Genomic DNA, 17,242 nt, shown 5'->3' on the forward strand with positions numbered 1-17,242 from the left:
GGAGTCCAGAAACACAATGGGCAGATCATGAGAGAATAATATGGAGAGAACTTGGATGTTAATCTGCAAGAATCTAAGTACTCAAAGTTTTACAACATCATTTCTTAAATCAAGTTAATGCCCCTTCTACTTTTGCCAAAGTGGGGGGAAAGTCCAAGTAGAAATAAAATCCTTGGCTGTGATGAGGATGTAGAAAAACTGGATCCGTATACATTGCTGGTGGAAATGTAAAATGGTACAACCACTTCGGAAAGCAGTTTAGCAGTTCCTCAAAATGTTAGACGTAAAGTTAACCACATGACCCCCCCCAATTCCACCACTAGGTATATACACACAAAAAACATATATCCATACAAAAACTTGTACATGAATGTTGATAGCAGCATTAGTCCTAATAGCCAAAGGTATAAACCACCCAAACGTCTATCAATGATAAATGGATAAATAAAATGACATCACACATCCACACAATGGTATAGTCATCAGCCATAGAAAGGAGTGAAGTACTAATACATGCCACAACACAGATGAAACCTGAAAACATTATGTCACAAAAGGTCACATAGAATATGATCTCATTTATATAAAATGTCCAGAATAGACAAATATATAGAGACAGAAAGTAGCCTGGGAGTGGGGAAGTAGAAACAGAGGCCCAAGACTTAGACTCTACCCCTCTGAAAATCCAGGCTCATCACCCAAACCAAAAGATTCAGAAGAAACTGTCAGACCTGTATTTTCATTCATTCATTCAACAAATACTGACTGTTTACCAACTAAACATCTAACACTTGAGGTGCCTTGCTGGCTCAGTTGGAAGACCGTGCAATTCTTGATCTGGGGTTGTGAGTTCAAGCCCCACGCTGTGTATGGAGATTGCGTAAATAATAAAAAACTTTAAAAATGTCTCCAAAAAAATTAAGTTAAATAAACATCTAGCACTTACATTTTATTAGAACTAAGTTGTCAAGTTCCTAGAAAGTAGACCCAGATAATCTGCTAGTTTCAGGCAAATGAAAGAGGCTTTTCCTCTTGAAACTGTTTTGACATGAAAGAATGAGGCCTAAAAAACAGGAGACAAAGTAAGTAAGGCAAAAGGGCAGAGCACAAAGTGGCTCCTCTCCACCCACTTGCCCCAAATGCAGTTCAGCTAAATGGCAGCTTCAAGTAAAGAATACTTCTGGAGCTGGGATTGAGACTCTAGGTTCTATGGTTTTATTCTGAGACAAAGAGTAACCTAAGATCCTACTAACTTCAGCAGACACCATAGTAGGTAGCAACCTGTAGAGAATCAATCTGACAGCTCAGGAATCAAGTGAAAGTGGAGGTAGCTAATTTCTTCTTAGGCTTCCTAGCAGAGAGGAAAAGAGAAAGGCAAAGAAACCAAAACAAAACAAAACAAACACTACAATCCTCCTTCTGTGGAATGAGAGCCAAAGACACTAGCTAGAAGAATTAAAGTGCTGGGGCACCTGGGTGGCTCAGTTGGTTAAACATCTGCCTTCGGATCAGGTCATGATCCCAAGGTCCTGGGATCGAGCCCCATGTCAGGCTCCCCACTCAGCAGGGAGCCTGCTTCTCCCTCTCCCTCTGCCTGCAGCTCCCCCTGCTGTGTTCTCTCTCTGTCAAATAAATAATAAAATCTTTAAAAAAAAGAATTAAAATGTCTAATAACATAATGACCCAAATGCAATGAACTAAATTTGTAAATTAAAGTCCTAGAAGTTTTCAAAATATTCCCAGTAATGGGCTTGCACTGCCACCTTACCAGCCTATTCTACTTGTCCCATTATTCAGATATCTCTCTCTTCTTCCCACTCCTTGTAGCTCTAAGTGGTCTTGTAGGAGGCTTTCAGATCAGAATTATAAAAGGACTGCATAACAGATCTCTCTTTTTTTTCTATTTAAGTAGGCTCCACACCCAATGTAGGACTTGAACTCACAACTCAGATCTACCAACTGAGCCAGCCAGGCGCCCCTATAACATCTCTCTTAAAAGACTTCAGTATCCTCCAGAGTGGTATCAAAAATATTTTACAAACCATACAGAAATATAAATTAATACATAAGTCAATACATGTATCAAAAATTTAAATTCTTTTACTCTCTTAATAAACTAAACTGTATCAAAACTGCTCACCAAGTGACATAAATTATAGCATAAGTCACCGTAATAGTTTCCAAATCAATTGTTGATTTTTAGATATTGTGGTGTGATCTCCTGTTTGATGCAGTTGTCACTAGCTACAAGATGCCCTGGTTCGGGGCACCTGGGTGGCTCAGTCATTAGGCGTCTGCCTTCGGCTCAGGTCATGGTCCCAGGGTCCTGAGATCGAGTCCCACATCGGCCTCCCTGCTCGGTGGGAAGCCTGCTTCTCCCTCTCCCACTCCCCCTGCTTGTGTTCCCTCTCTCGCTATGCCTCTGTCAAATAAATAAAATTAAAAAAAAAAATGCCCTGGTTCAAGCCATGATTTAACTTAGGAATATACAAACTCTTCTATCAACTTCCCTACTAAACTGATAGTCGTTAGGTACCTGGTGCTGACAGCCTTGTTGCAGCCAGCAAAGATGGCTGGATGCTGCCCATACATGACCACCCATGCACAATACATTCTGCACACCATCACTTCTCACATGGCCTGGATCAGGGTGCACCCTGGCTCTATTGATAATGCCATCCCAACACTGAGCCGCTGTGGAGCAGCTGGGAGACACTACCTACACTCCCAACCCTGCTGCTGCCAACCTCTGGGTCAAAGACCATCGATATTCACCTGACACTGCTCCTAAGCTCTGTTCCTATCTCTGCAGCCACCCAACAGGTGACATTACCAGCCTGGTGGTCTCAATAACTTACACTATTTACCAAGTAGAATGAAAATTTTAACAACTGCTACAACCTTACAATACAGACTGGCTGAATTACTCTAAACTTATTGCTTCTTTGGGGTGTTTTTTATGCATGTAGTGGTTTCCTGTTTCAACATGAGACAGTTCAACTTTAACCTGAAGTCTTCTTGTAGGCTCCACTAAAGTCTCTACTTTCTTCCAGTGCCTACCCCCAGGAGAGGGAATCTCTTACTGAGAAAGAGTACAAGTTTTCCAAGTAAGAGTAGCTTAAAGGAAAGTTTACTCTCTTCAGAGACTATTTCTCCTCACTCCTTAATCCTGTGGCAGCAGTGGGGGTGGCAGCAAGAATCAAGGAATACAGTGAGGAGTGAAATTAACTGGTTAAGTTTCCCCACCTCTTACTGCTCCAGGCAAGACTTTTCTTTGCACTCTCTCTCTTTCTCTCTCTCTCTTTGGTCTAAGCACCTTTCCCCATTACTTTACCTACAGCATTCGTACACAGATATGAAATTGTTTCATTTCTGACCCAGATTCTGGTTTTGAGTATTAAGTCTTTCCACACTCTCTAGTTCTTCATATTTCACCAGGAGGATTATAAACTTATCTGAAATGGTAGAAATTCATTTTGCTTTCAATTTCTCATTCTGCGGTATGCTGCTGAAAAGCAGTACATAGTGAGAAGTGAGAGCAGCAACCTGGCCTGATGCCCAGCTGGGAGCAGAGAAGTTCACGTAAAAAGGACTTGATGCTCCAAATGCCAAAAACCAGGAAGAGGGTTGGAGGAGGGGGTGGGGATATCTGGATATATGCCCACAGGTAGTAATGAACAAAGTGTATTCAGCCTGAGGGTGGGACCTTCTGCCCAGCCTCTGTCAGTTTGATGCCTCATTATCTTCTCCATCTTCCCTAACCTCAGGACATTTAATTAGGGAGCAGGTGGAACAAGCAACTGAGAAAGCAAGACAATACCCAAAAAGGTAGAAGCTGGGGGGAGGTGGGAGTTAAAATATTTATGTAGACCAGGTTCACTGGCTGTGATGTGAGGTTCTGGGTAGACAGCCACATACCTGTAACTCTATGTGCTGAACACACAATCTTACAATGTCATCCCACCTTCCACTGTTCCCCATCAGCCACTTAATCTCAGGCAGCCGTTTTTCTACTCTCCTATGCTTCCTCCATGCACCCTACACTCTAATCATCCTGAATTACTTTCTACTTTCCAAATATTGCCACACTTTCAAGCCTCCAAGCCTTTGAAGATGCTGGTCCCCTGCTTGGTGTACCCCTCTCCCACTCTTCCACACAGAAAACTCCCACTGTTTCTTCATGACTCAGGTCAAATGCAACCTTCTCTGTTATCTTCTCTGATGCCCCAGTCAGCATTAGTCACCCTGTGCAAATCTTGTCATTTACCACAGCAGTAGTTAAGAGTACAGCCTCTGGGGTGAGAGAGACTTGAGTCTGGTGTGCCACTGTGGTAGACAGCCCGCAAGATGGCCCCCAGTGGTCCCCACCTCCTGGCATTTACATCCTTATGAAAGGATGTAAATGTATCAGAGACCAACACTGTATCAGGGTTGGGTCTATACGACCAACAGAAATGGCATGTCATTTGAGATTAAGTTATAAAAGACACTATGGCTTCCATCCTGGACTCTCACTCTCTTCTTTCTCTCTTGAATTACTTGCTTTGGAGGAGGCCAGCTGTGGTGAGCAGCCCTATGAAGAGGTCCACATGGCAAGGAACTGAGGTTTGCCAACAACCACATAAGTGAGCTTGGAAGCAAATTCTCCAGCCTCAGTAGAGCCTCAGATACCTACAGGCACAGCTAACACTTTATTTTTAAAGATTTATTTATTTATTTGAGAGAGAAAGAGTGTGTGCATGTGAGGGGAAGGAAGAGGGAGAGGAAGAGGGAAAGAATCCCAAGCAGACTCCGCACTAAGCACAGAGCCCAACACAAGGCTCAGTCTCACAACCCATGAGATCATGACCGGAGCAGAAAACAAGAGTCGGACACTCAACCGACTGAGCCCCTCAGGGGCCCCCCAGCTAACACTTTGACTGCAGCTTTGTAGAAACCCTATACCAAAACTACCCAGCTACACTGCTTCTGGATTCCTCAACCACAGACACAGTGAGATAACAAATATCTGTTTTAAACCACTCAATTTGGGGTCATTTGTACACAGCAATACATAACTAATACACTGAAAAAGCGATGGCAACAACCTAGGGTTTACAGTAAGAAAAGCTGAGTCAGGTCCAGGCAATGCTGCTTACTAACAGAATAACCCTGGGCAAAACACTCAACCTCTAGAGTCTGAGTTTCCTCACTTGGAAAATGAGAAAACTGAGACTATAATAATATACTACCAGGTAAATAGCATATCCTAAAACTAGGACTTAAGATAACCAAGCTACAAATAAAGTCTGTAGTAAAAAAAATCTGACTCCTAAGGTGCTGAGGTTCAAAGATACACCTAAAACAAACTGAAAACTTATCTAATCAGTGTTATAAAAAAAAGTAGCTTTCATGGTGTGTGAATTAAAATAAAGAATCAGGCTTGGGCGCCGGGGTGGCTCAGATGGTTAAGCATCTGCCTTCAGCTCAGGTCATGATCCCAGGGTCCTGGGATCGAGTCCCGCATCGGGCTCCCTGCTCCTTGGGAGCCTGCTTTTCCCTCTGCCTCTCTCTCTCTCTCTCTGTCTCTCATGAATAAATAAATAAAATTTTTAATAAATAAATAAATAAATAAATAAAATAAAATAAAGAATCAGGCTTACTTCTAAACACCAAAAGAAAATGAAAACAGAAAAATGCAAACTGCAGGGCACCTGGGTGGCTCAGTCGGTTAAGCATCTGCCTTCGGCTCAGGTCATGATCCCAGGGTCCTGGGATCGAGCCGTGCATTGGGCTCCCTGCACAGTGGGGAGTCTGCTTGTCCCTCTCCCTCTGCCCTTCCCCACCACTCGTGCTTACTCTCCCTCTCTAATAAAATCTTTAAAAAAAAAAAAAAAGGAAAGAAAAGAAAAATGCAAACTACTTACTTACTAAAAGTAAAATTTGTATCATTATTTCATACCTAGGAAACCAAGACTATATGACATGACCTATAAGCAGTCTAAAAAGCTGGAAGTCTACTCTATTTAGAGTAAAATCTTTTATACCTCCCTAGATCCCAGGCCTGTCTCTGGAATGAGGCATACTGACATTGCTGTTCACCAAACTGCTCTCTTTTTTTTTTATTTTTTATTGTTATGTTAATCACCATATATTACATCATTAGTTTTTGATGTAGTGTTCCATGATTCATTGTTTGTGCATAACACCCAGTGCTCCACGCAGAATGTGCGCTCTTTAATACCCATCACCAGGCTAACCCATCCCCCTACCTACCTCCCCTCTAGAACCCTGTTTGTTTTTCAGAGTCCATCGTCTCTCATGGTTCATCTCCCCCTCTAACTTACTCCCCTTCATTCTTCCCCTCCTGCTATCTTCTTCTTTTTCTTTTTTCTTAATATATCTTGCATTATTTGTTTTAGAAGTACAGATCTGTGATTCAACAGTCTTGCACAATTCACAGCACTCACCATAGCACATACCCTACCCAATGTCTATCACCTAGCCACCCCATCCCTCCCACCCCCCACCACTCCAGCAACCCTCAGTTTGTTTCCTGAGATTAAGAATTCCTCATATCAGTGAGGTCATATGATACACGTCTTTCTCTGATTGACTTATTTCACTCAGCATAACACCCTCCAGTTCCATCCATGTTGTTGCAAATGGCAAGATCTCATTCCTTTTGATGGCTGCATAATATTCCACTGTGTATATATACCACCTCTTCTTTATCCATTCATCTGTCGATGGACATCTTGGCTCTTTCCACAGTTTGGCTATTGTGGACATTGCTGCTATAAACATTGGGGTGCACGTACCCCTTCGTATCCCTACATTTGTATCTTTCTGGTAAATACCCAGGAGTACAATTGCTGGATCGTATGGTAGCTCTATTTTCAACTGTTTGAGGAACCTCCATACTGTTTTCCTGAGGGGTTGCACCAGCTTGCATTCCCACCAACAGTGTAGGAGGGTTCCCCTTTCTCCACATCCCCGCCAACATCTGTCGTTTCCTGACTTGTTAATTTTAGCCATTCTGACTGGTGTGAGGTGGTATCTCACTGAGGTTTTGATTTGGATTTCCCTGATGCCGAGCGATGTTGAGCACTTTTTCATGTGTCTGTTGGCCATTTGGATGTCTTCTTTGGAAAAATGTCTGTTCCTGTCTTCTGCCCATTTCTTGATTGGATTATTTGTTCTTTGGGTGTTGAGTTTCATAAGTTCTTTACAGATTTTGGATACTAGCCCTTTATCTGATATGTCATTTGCAAATATTTTCTCCCATTCTGTCGGTTGTCTTTTGGTTTTGTGGACTGTTTCTTTTGCTGTGCAAAAGCTTTTTATCTTGATGAAATCCCAATAGTTCATTTTTGCCCTTGCTTCCCTTGCCTTTAGCGATGTTTCTAGGAAGAAGTTGCTGCAGCTGAGGTCGAAGAGGTTGCTGCCTGTGTTCTCCTTTAGCATTTTGATGGACTCCTGTCTCACGTTTAGGTCTTTCAACCATTTGGAGTCTATTTTTGTGTGTGGTGTAAGGAAATGGTCCAGTTTCATTCTTCTGCATTTGGCTGTCCAATTTTCCCAACACCATTTGTTGAAGAGACTGTCTTTTTGCCATTGGACATTCTTTCCTGCTTTGTCAAAGATGAGTTGACCATAGAGTTGAGGGTCTATCGATTCTGGGCTCTCGATTCTGTTCCATTGATCTATGTGTCTGTTTTTGTGCAAGTACCATACTGTCTTGATGATGACAGCTTTGTAACAGAGCTGGAAGTCTGGAATTGTGATGCTGCCAGCTTTGCTTTTCTTTTTCAATATTCCTCTGGCTATTCGGAGTCTCTTCTGGTTCCATACAAATTTTAGGATTATTTGTTTCATTTCTTTGAAAAAAGTGGATGGTATTTTGATGGGGATTGCATTGAATGTGTAGACTGCTCTAGGTAGCATTGACATCTTCACAATGTTGGTTCTCCCAATCCATGAGCATGGAACGTTTTTCCATTTCTTTGTGTCTTCTTCAATTTCTTTCATGAGTATTTTATAGTTTTCTGAGTACAGATCCTTTGCCTCTTTGGTTAAATTTATTCCTCGGTATCTTATGGTTTTGGGTGCAATTGTAAATGGGATCGACTCCTTGATTTGTCTCTCTTCTGTCCTGTTGTTGGCATATAGGAATGCCACTGATTTCTGTGCATTGATTTTATATCCTGCTACTTTACTGAATTCCTGTATGAGTTCTAGCAGTTTTGGGGTGGAGTCTTTTGGGTTTTCCACATACAGTATCATACCATCTGCAAAGAGTGAGAGTTTGACTTCCTCTTTGCCGATTTGGATGCCTTTGATTTATTTTTGTTGTCTGATTGCTGTGGCTAGGACTTCTAATACTATGTTGAATAGCAGTGGTGAGAGTGGACATCCCTGCCGCATTCCTGACCTTAGGGGAAAAGCTCTCAGCTTTTCCCCATTGAGAATGATATTCGCTGTAGGTTTTTCATAGATGGCTTTTATGATATTGAGGTATGTACCCTCTATCCCTATACTCTGAAGAGTTTTGATCAAGAAAGGATGCTGTACTTTGTCAAATGCTTTTTCTGCATCTATTGAGAGGATCATATGATTCTTGCTCTTTCTTTTGTTAATGTATTGTATCACGCTGATTGATTTGCGGATGTTGAACCATCCTTGCAGCCCAGGGAAAAATCCCACTTGGTCGTGGTGAATAATCCTTTTAATGTACTGTTGGATCCTATTGGCTAGTATTTTGGTGAGAATTTTTGCATCCATGTTCATCAAGGATATTGGTCTGTAATTCTCCTTTTTGATGGGGTCTTTGTCTGGTTTGGGGATCAAGGTAATGGTGGCCTCATAAAATGAGTTTGGACGTTTTCCTTCCATTTCTATTTTTTGGAACAGTTTCAGGAGAATAGGTATTAATTCTTCTTTAAACGTCTGATAGAATTCCCCTGGGAAGCCATCTGGCCCTGGGCTTTTGTTTCTTGGGAGATTTTTGATGACTGCTTCAATTTCCTTAGTGGCTATAGGTCTGTTCAGGTTTTCTATTTCTTCCTGGTTCAATTTTGGTAGTTGATACATCTCTAGGAATGCACCCATTTCTTCCAGGTTATCTAATTTGCTGGCATAGAGTTGCTCATAATATGTTCTTATAATTGTTTGTATTTCTTTAGTGTTGGTGGTGATCTCTCCTCTTTCATTCGTGATTTTGTTGATTTGGGTCATTTCTCTTTTCTTTTTGGTCAGTCTGGCCAGGGGTTTATCAATCTTGTTAATTCTTTCAAAGAACCAGCTCCTAGTTTCGTTGATCTGTTCTACTGTTCTTTTGGTTTCTAGTTCATTGATTTCTGCTCTGATCTTTATTATTTCTCTTCTCCTGCTGGGTTTAGGCTTTATTTGCTGTTCTTTCTCCAGCTCCTTTAGGTGTAGGGTTAGGTAGTGTATTTGAGACCTTTCTTGTTTCTTGAGAAAGGCTTGTATTGCTATATACTTTCCTCTCAGGACTGCCTTTGCTGTATCCCAAAGATTTTGAACAGTTGTGTTTTCATTTTCATTGGTTTCCATGAATTTTTTTAATTCTTCTTTAATTTCCTGGTTGACCCATTCATTCTTTAGTAGGATGCTTTTTTTTTTTTAAAGATTTTATTTATTTATTTGACAGAGAGACAGACAGAAGAGCACAAGCAGAGGGAATGGCAGAGAGAGAGGGAGAAGCAGGCTCTGCACTGAGCAGGGAGTCCAATGCGGGACTCGATCCCAGGACCCTGGGATCATGACCTGAGCTGAAGGCAGACGCTTATCCATCTGAGCCACCCAGGCGCCCCTTAGTAGGATGCTCTTTAGCTTCCATGTATTTGAGTTCTTTCCGACTTTCCTCTTGTGATTGAGTTCTAGTTTCAAAGCATTGTGGTCTGAAAATATGCAGGGAATAATCCCAATCTTTTGGTACTGGTTGAGACCTGATTTGTGACCTAGGATGTGATCAATTCTGGAGAATGTTCCATGGGCACTAGAGAAGAATGTGTATTCCGTTGCTTTGGGATGGAATGTTCTGAATATGTCTGTGAAGTCCATTTGGTCCAGTGTGTCATTTAAAGTCTTTATTTCCTTGTTGATCTTTTGCTTAGAGGATCTGTCCATTTCAGTCAGGGCGGTGTTAAAGTCCCCCACTATTATTGTATTGTTGTCAATGTGTTTCTTCGCTTTTGTTATTAATTGCCTTATATAATTGGCTGCTCCCATGTTAGGGGCATAGATATTTACAATTGTTAGATCTTCTTGTTGGATAGACCCTTTAAGTAGGATAGTGTCCTTCCTCATCTCTTATTACAGTCTTTGATTTAAAATCTAATTTGTCTGATATAAGGATTGCCACCCCAGCTTTCTTTTGGTGTCCATTAGCATGGTAAATGGTTTTCCACCCCCTCACTTTCAATGTGGGGGTGTCTTTGGGTCTAAAATGAGTCTCTTGCAGACAGCATATTGATGGGTCTTGTTTTTTAATCCAATCTGATAGCCTGTGTCTTTTGATTGGGGCATTTAGCCCACTTACAATTCAGGGTAACTATTGAAAGGTATGAATTTAGTGCCATTGTATTGCCTGTAAGGTGACTGTGACTGTATATTGTCTGTGTTCCTTTCTGATCTATGCTGCTTTTAGGCTCTCTCTTTGCTTAGAGGACCCCTTTCAATATTTCTTGGAGGGCTGGTTTCGTGTTTGCAAATTCCTTTAGTTTTTGTTTGTTCTGGAAGCTTTTTATCTCTCCTTCTATTTTCAATGACAGCCTAGCTGGATATAGTATTCTTGGCTGCATATTTTTCTCGTTTAGTGCTCTGAAGATATCTTGCCAGTCCTTTCTGGCCTGCCAGGTCTCTGTGGATAGGTCTGTGGCCAATCTAATATTTCTACCATTGTAGGTTACATATCTCTTCTCCCGAGCTGCTTTCAGGATTTTCTCTTTGTCTCTGAGACTCGTAAGTTTTACTATTAGATGTCGGGGTGTTGACCTATTATTATTGATTTTGAGAGGGGTTCTCTGTGCCTCCTGGATTTTGATGCCTGTTTCCTCCCTCACATTAGGGAAGTTCTCTATTATTTGCTCCAATATACCTTCTGCCCCTCTCTTTCTTCTTCTTCTGGGATCCCAATTATTCTAATGTTGTTTCGTCTTATCGTATCACTTATCTCTCGAATTCTGCCCTCGTGATCCTACCAAACTGCTCTCTTGCTGAAAAAAATGGAAGTAGCAATTCTGCTGTCAGACTCAATTCAGATGCTTTTTAGGGAAAAAAGATAATATATATATTTGGGATCACACTAATGTGGCACAGCTGTTCTTGGGCATTAAAGACAAGAAGAATGCAGAAACAGCAAAGGAGAGGGAAAGGCTGAAGACTTAAACTTTATTAAAATATGATGATTTTCAGTTGCCTCTAGTGGTGTTGTTTGTAAAGAATTGCGATAAACAATCTGATCTCCTCAGGAGGCAGGAATCTCCCAGCCAGGCCACTATAAATATAATTTGCCTAGCTAGAATAGTTTTGACTAGGCTGCTAGACAATGTAGGCTAACAACAGACAAGAAGTTGTATTTCTCTGGCCTTTCCCTACCTTCTAACTACTGCTAACTACTTTGATGCCAAAGCCCAGGGATAACTAAGTGGTTTGCTGGTATTCCATATCTTTGGATTACAACAGCCACCCATGATCACTACTTTAGTGCATCAGCCCTGTTCTTTATGTAGTGTGCCTAAAGTGATAATGAAGATATGTGCAGAATCCAAACTGTGGTTTGTACGTTTCTCCCCCCTTCTGGAAAGATGTATAAATCCAGGCCATAAAATGCTCCCTGACACTTCTCCATGCATAAATGAGTTTTTCCTGAAGTATACACAGAATTTTTTGACTATAAATTTTCTATCACTCAATTTTATAAAATAGATTTGCACACATTAAGTGAACCATGGTACTTACACATACAGATCCATAGGAAACTCCTTCATCATGTGTGTTACAATAAACTCCACCATCAGGTCTGAGGGGAAAAGGAGAACAATGAAATCAATCAGAATGAAATGCATTTCATGCCTTTGAGTTGGAAAAAAACCTCAGTATACCTCACACTCATGCTGAATGACAACCACTAAGTGCATCTTTATTCACGTGCACTGAAATTTATTTTAAATAAGGTAGTTGTTGCAACACTTTTTACTACCTGCCACTTGTAAAGTTTTGTTTTTTTTTTTAAGATTTTATTTATTTATCAGAGAGAGAGAGAGCACAAGCAAGGGGAGCAGAAGGCAGAGGGAGAAGCAGGCTCCCTGATGAGCAAGGAGCCCAACATGGGGCTCGATCCTAGGACTCCGGGATCATGATCTGAGCTGAAGGCAGCCGCTTAACCAACTGAGCCACCCAGGTGCCCTGCCACTTGTAAAGTAACAAGGAAATTAGCTCACTCTATTTCCGGAAGGATACTTGACCTACCAATAAATTCAGGTATATAAGAGATTTCATTGCACAGATAATTTGTACCATGGCACTAATGCAAAATGCCAGATGGAAATCATACTCTGAGAATCAAGTGATGAGGCAAGCAAAGAAATTATGGATCACATCCATGTAACACTCCATGTTAACCTCTGAAGTTATGTCAGTCTATCTCATCTCATAATCATGCTCAGTTTGACAGATATTGACTGAATGGTCTGTGGGGCTTTGGGTCAATAGAGGCTTATTATATAGCCTTAATTACTGTTTCTAAAATCAAGTAGCTTTAGGAACCAGGGCTGAATATCCAAGTGAAATGGGATTAAGAGTTCAGATCATTCCCCTGAGGAAAATGCAGAATTCTGGGCAGACAAAATCACATAAGATACAACTCCCTACTGTCAGCTCTGTCAGCCTCATCTCAGCTTAATTTACTCAGAGGAAGTTTTGTATTTCTGATCCGTGAACTTCAAGCCTCCTGGCCAGCTGACACATCAATTTGGACCAAGAAGGGAATGAATAATTTGAAATTTTCATCAGGAATAAGATACTTTACAAATTTAAATCATGTATCAAGCTTAGACTTAGCCATTTGTCTCCCTGGAAAGATCTTTTTCTTTAAACAAGAGAACCCTTTAATTGAACATTCTGTTCGTTGGAGTTGCTTTACCAAACTAAGCAATAAACATGGTTTCTTAGACCAGAGAAGAAACATAACTAGTACCTTCTCTGAGGGAGAAGCACAGCAACCAGAATCTATCCCTCCTCTTAATCATGAAAATCTGTCTCAGAAAAATGCCAATTTTGATGAGACTCACCCAGTACTGCACATACTAAGGGACGGCAGGGAAGGTTCTTGTCCGCTGCCTTCTTCCTGTGTCTCATAGGCTTCACACACACACACACACACACAAAAAAAGAAATGAAATAAGTAGACACCTGAATTGATATCCAATGGCTCATCATCACGTTTTTCATGCAAATAAAATCACTACTACAGAGATGCTACCTTTTCTTTCTTTTTCTAGTGATGGGGGTGGGGTGGGGCAGGGAGGACTTGTAAATGCTTCTCAGTTATCAATGCAGGCCTGTGACAAAAACACAATTCACAGCAAGACAACAGCCCCAAAGGGCACTGGAGCGTACTACAATGGGAAAGCTGTTGTTTTTACTTTGATTTTATCTATACAAATGACATTACTAACAACAAAAGAGGTATACTGGTATTTTTCTTTGATAAAATAAAGAAAAAGAGAAGAAGGTAACTGTGTAGAGGCAGCAACAGTAGCAGTTGCAAAAAACAAAAGTCAGTTTCAAATATAAACCTCACTGGGATATTTTTGAACATACCTCCAAGTTTGAAGTAATTCCCTGATACCTTCATATTCTATTTCCCCCACCTCTCAGATAAATAAAACAGCATCTGGTCTTAACTAATCAAAGATCATACTACATTTTGAAAACAAAAGGCTTAGGCCCATCTCCTTGTTGAAATCTACATTACTGATACATTCTAATATTACTGCCATGTGGACATGGTTGTGGATCTTTCCATCCTCTCTTGAGTAAGAAAGAGCTCCATGACACGCAAAAAAAATCCCAACAACAGGCACGGGCCTGTTGAACAGCAGTTAAGCAAAAGCCCTTTAGTAAAACATTCCACCCACATTTGTTCTAAGTAGGATCAATCTCATCCTCCCCAATCCTGCCAACATACCAAAAATTTCCTCTAAGAAAAAACAAGAAACAAAAGTCACACCTACCATTCTGTGTAAGTTTACTCGAAAATTCATATTGTCGTCATGCAAAAATGCATTTGCATACTGATCCTAAAAAAACAGAAATATGGAGAAAAAGTAAGGAATGAGAGCTATACTTAGGAAACTCAGTTTATAATCTATCACACTTGCTACAAATCCTTGGACTTCAAGAACTACTTTCAAGGGGCGCCTGGGTGGCTCAGTCAGTTAAGCATCTGCCTTCGGCTCAGGTCATGATCCTGGAGTCCCAGGATTGAGCCCCGCATCTGGGTCCCTGTTCCGGTGTGCTTGCTCTCTCTCACTCTCTCTCAAATAAGTAAATAAAATGAAAGAAAGAAAGAAAAGAAAAAAGAAAAAAGAAAGAAAGAAAGAAAGAAAGAAAGAAAAAGAAAGAAAGAAAGAAAAAAGAAAAGGAAGGAAAGAAAGAAAGAAAGAAAGGAAGGAAGGAAGAAAGGAAGAAAAAAAAGGAAAAAGAACTACTTTCAAGGACCCGTTAAGAGGGCTAATGGGATGAGCCTAGAGTCTTAATGTCGAACCCTACTTAAGCCATGAGATTTTAATTGGATATAATTTCCCAGTGTATCTCTAACTGGTCAAAAATCTCTCAGCAAATTACAAACAATAAAAAATCAAGGCACAGGATTTGAGGCAAATGCTGAGAAAAATCTGTTTTCCTATTCTCTCTTCCTTCCCATCTGCCCAAGGAGCCTACTCTGTTTGTGACAGCTTGAAGGTTTTCATCAGGGTGGCAGGGTACATGTGCAGACTCCACATGAGGATCCACGATTAAGAAGAGAGGTCTGCACTGTGCTGGGAATGGGCTTGGCACAGCAGGAGAAAACTGCTACACAGGCAGCATGGCAGTAGGCAAGACCCCATCTATCTCTGGGTTTGCTGAAGACTGATGGAAAATCAAAAACCTCTCACCCATGGATCGGTAATGAACATCCCTTGGCCCTTTCCCAACACCTTTTCTGAAGATCTGACATGCCTACAGACTCCAATTACTAGGAACTGTTACAATTTGTGAAAAACAACTCCTTTAAAGATTTTCTTAGAAAGATTTTTGAAAAGCAATTACACCAGGCCCACTGCTAATAAGCAGCTCTTCTATAACCAGCTACCCATAACCTGGTGAAAAGCAGGTCATCTTTTCACAGAGAACATAAAAAGGGAAAGAATGAGTGAGACCTTTACTCCATGTGGACCACCTTTACTATTTTTCTTGAGAGAGAAAAGATCAAAATAAGGGATAGTAAAGGGGGAAGCTGAAGCGAAAATTTAGCTTTAAATTGACCCAAGTTCTGCCCATAACCAGGGATCTGCCTAAGTGACACCATTTGGGCCCTGTGGTTTTTTACACCTGTGTTGCCACAAAGATTCAGGGTGAGTTCAGGCCTAATTAATCCAACCAAAAGAGCCTCCTGATAAAGCATTTCTCAGGCTCTTACTCTTCACCAAACCACAATCAGCCCAACTTTACTCAGTTTCCAATTCCCTTCTTTCACTTTTCTATCCACCACCCCCCACAGGAAACTTGAGCTCCTTTTTTCATTTTGCTAAATGCAAAAGACCCAACATGAGCAGCTTCAGAGGGGTAGGAGTATTTCTTCTACAGGGGCTTAAATCTCATATTTAAAACTCTTAAGAGCTCGCATCTTCCAGTTCAAAATTATAGCAGTTAACATAAAACAATTCATTATTAATTCATCCAGTAAATACTAATTGAGGCTCTACTATGTGCTAGACATTGAGAATACACTGGTGAAGGAACAAAATACTTGCTATCAGAGCCTCCATTCTAGTGGGAGGAGACAGACAATACAAAGAGGAAAGATTTTCTTTCCCAAGCTTTAGGATCCTACAAGTCAGGAACAGGAGAAGGGCAGAAAAAAGATAGCACTCTGTAAGAGAAGAGCTACTATCAGAAGACGAGTGACACCTACCTCTGCAATACACGTAAGTATAATCAGACAGAGTTTGCCACTGTGAAGCCGATGCTCATCTGTAAAGAAAAAATAAACCCTTCTCACCATATCATCCAAATCATGTTTATATAGAGAATAAAGATGTGTATCATCACAAAGATCATTTCTACTTTCCCCCTCCCTACAAAATTCCTGAATGAAAAATCAAGACTAATTCTTGCTATTCTACTAGGCAAGAGAATTCTCCAGAAGATTTTTTAGAAAAATGGAAAGCTAACCACCTTCCTGAGAATCTAATTATTATGGTTCCTACCATCATGGCCCAAATCAGGGCCATGCCCTTTGCTTCCCTAAAAACGCTTTGCTTCTGAATAGTCAGGTCTATTCCCTTCCCCATCCCCTCCCATCTATCAGTTATAAGCACCACCATCTACAGCCACGTCCCACAAAACCTAGAAAGGTTTTAAAACTGTTCATAGCAAACTGGCCGTGGAATCAGAAACAAACTAACCAAAAACCAGGGTCCAGTTCCTGCCTTTCCTTGTACTGTGCACACTACTTATGACTGGGAAAGCTGTGAACGCTTCATCATATTTCTTTTCTTCCTGCCAAAGTTATTCACTCTACAAATATTTACTTAATACCTACTACATGGCAGGCACTATGCTATAGGCATTACTGATACAGCACTGAACTGAACAAAGGTCCCTGGTCTCCCAGAACTCACATTCTAGTTATTAAAAAAGAAGAAGGTAACCTCAGTAGCAGGGCTTTAAGCCCACACAAATGACCAAGAAAGAGCTACTCCATCACTGTCAATTACCAGAACCATCAAAGCTTATTTACTTCCCAGGATCTTTGCGGGTGAGGGGTGAAATGGAGGCAAGAAGAGGGCCATACCAGCATATCCAAAATGGACAAATGGTTATGATGCTTCAAATTAGCTTTGACAGGACCCAAACTGAAGTCCATTCTGAGAAAAGATCTATTAACAGATTACAGTGCTATAGAAAGGAACTAATAGAACTCACCCTGACATTAACCTGTTACTTCCTCAAAAATCAACTAAAACCTGAC

At 40.9% G+C, this 17,242-nt stretch overlaps 1 protein-coding gene across 4 annotated transcripts in view; it reads right to left on the bottom strand.

The window, feature by feature from the left end:
* ARMH3 (armadillo like helical domain containing 3) overlaps positions 1-17,242 on the bottom strand; it is a 181,469-nt gene that overhangs the window by 120,650 nt on the left and 43,577 nt on the right. For all 4 annotated transcript variants that reach the window (XM_027593642.2, XM_027593658.2, XM_027593649.2 and 1 more), the window contains 4 exons: positions 16,184-16,242; positions 14,241-14,306; positions 13,296-13,365; positions 11,965-12,025 (listed from right to left, as the gene is read on the bottom strand). In XM_027593642.2, coding sequence (XP_027449443.1) covers positions 11,965-12,025; positions 13,296-13,365; positions 14,241-14,306; positions 16,184-16,242 — 256 coding nt within the window. The remainder of the gene's footprint in view (positions 1-11,964; positions 12,026-13,295; positions 13,366-14,240; positions 14,307-16,183; positions 16,243-17,242) is intronic.

Source organism: Zalophus californianus, chromosome 15 (genome assembly GCF_009762305.2).
Source record: "Zalophus californianus isolate mZalCal1 chromosome 15, mZalCal1.pri.v2, whole genome shotgun sequence".
NCBI classification, from domain to species: Eukaryota; Metazoa; Chordata; class Mammalia; order Carnivora; family Otariidae; genus Zalophus; species Zalophus californianus.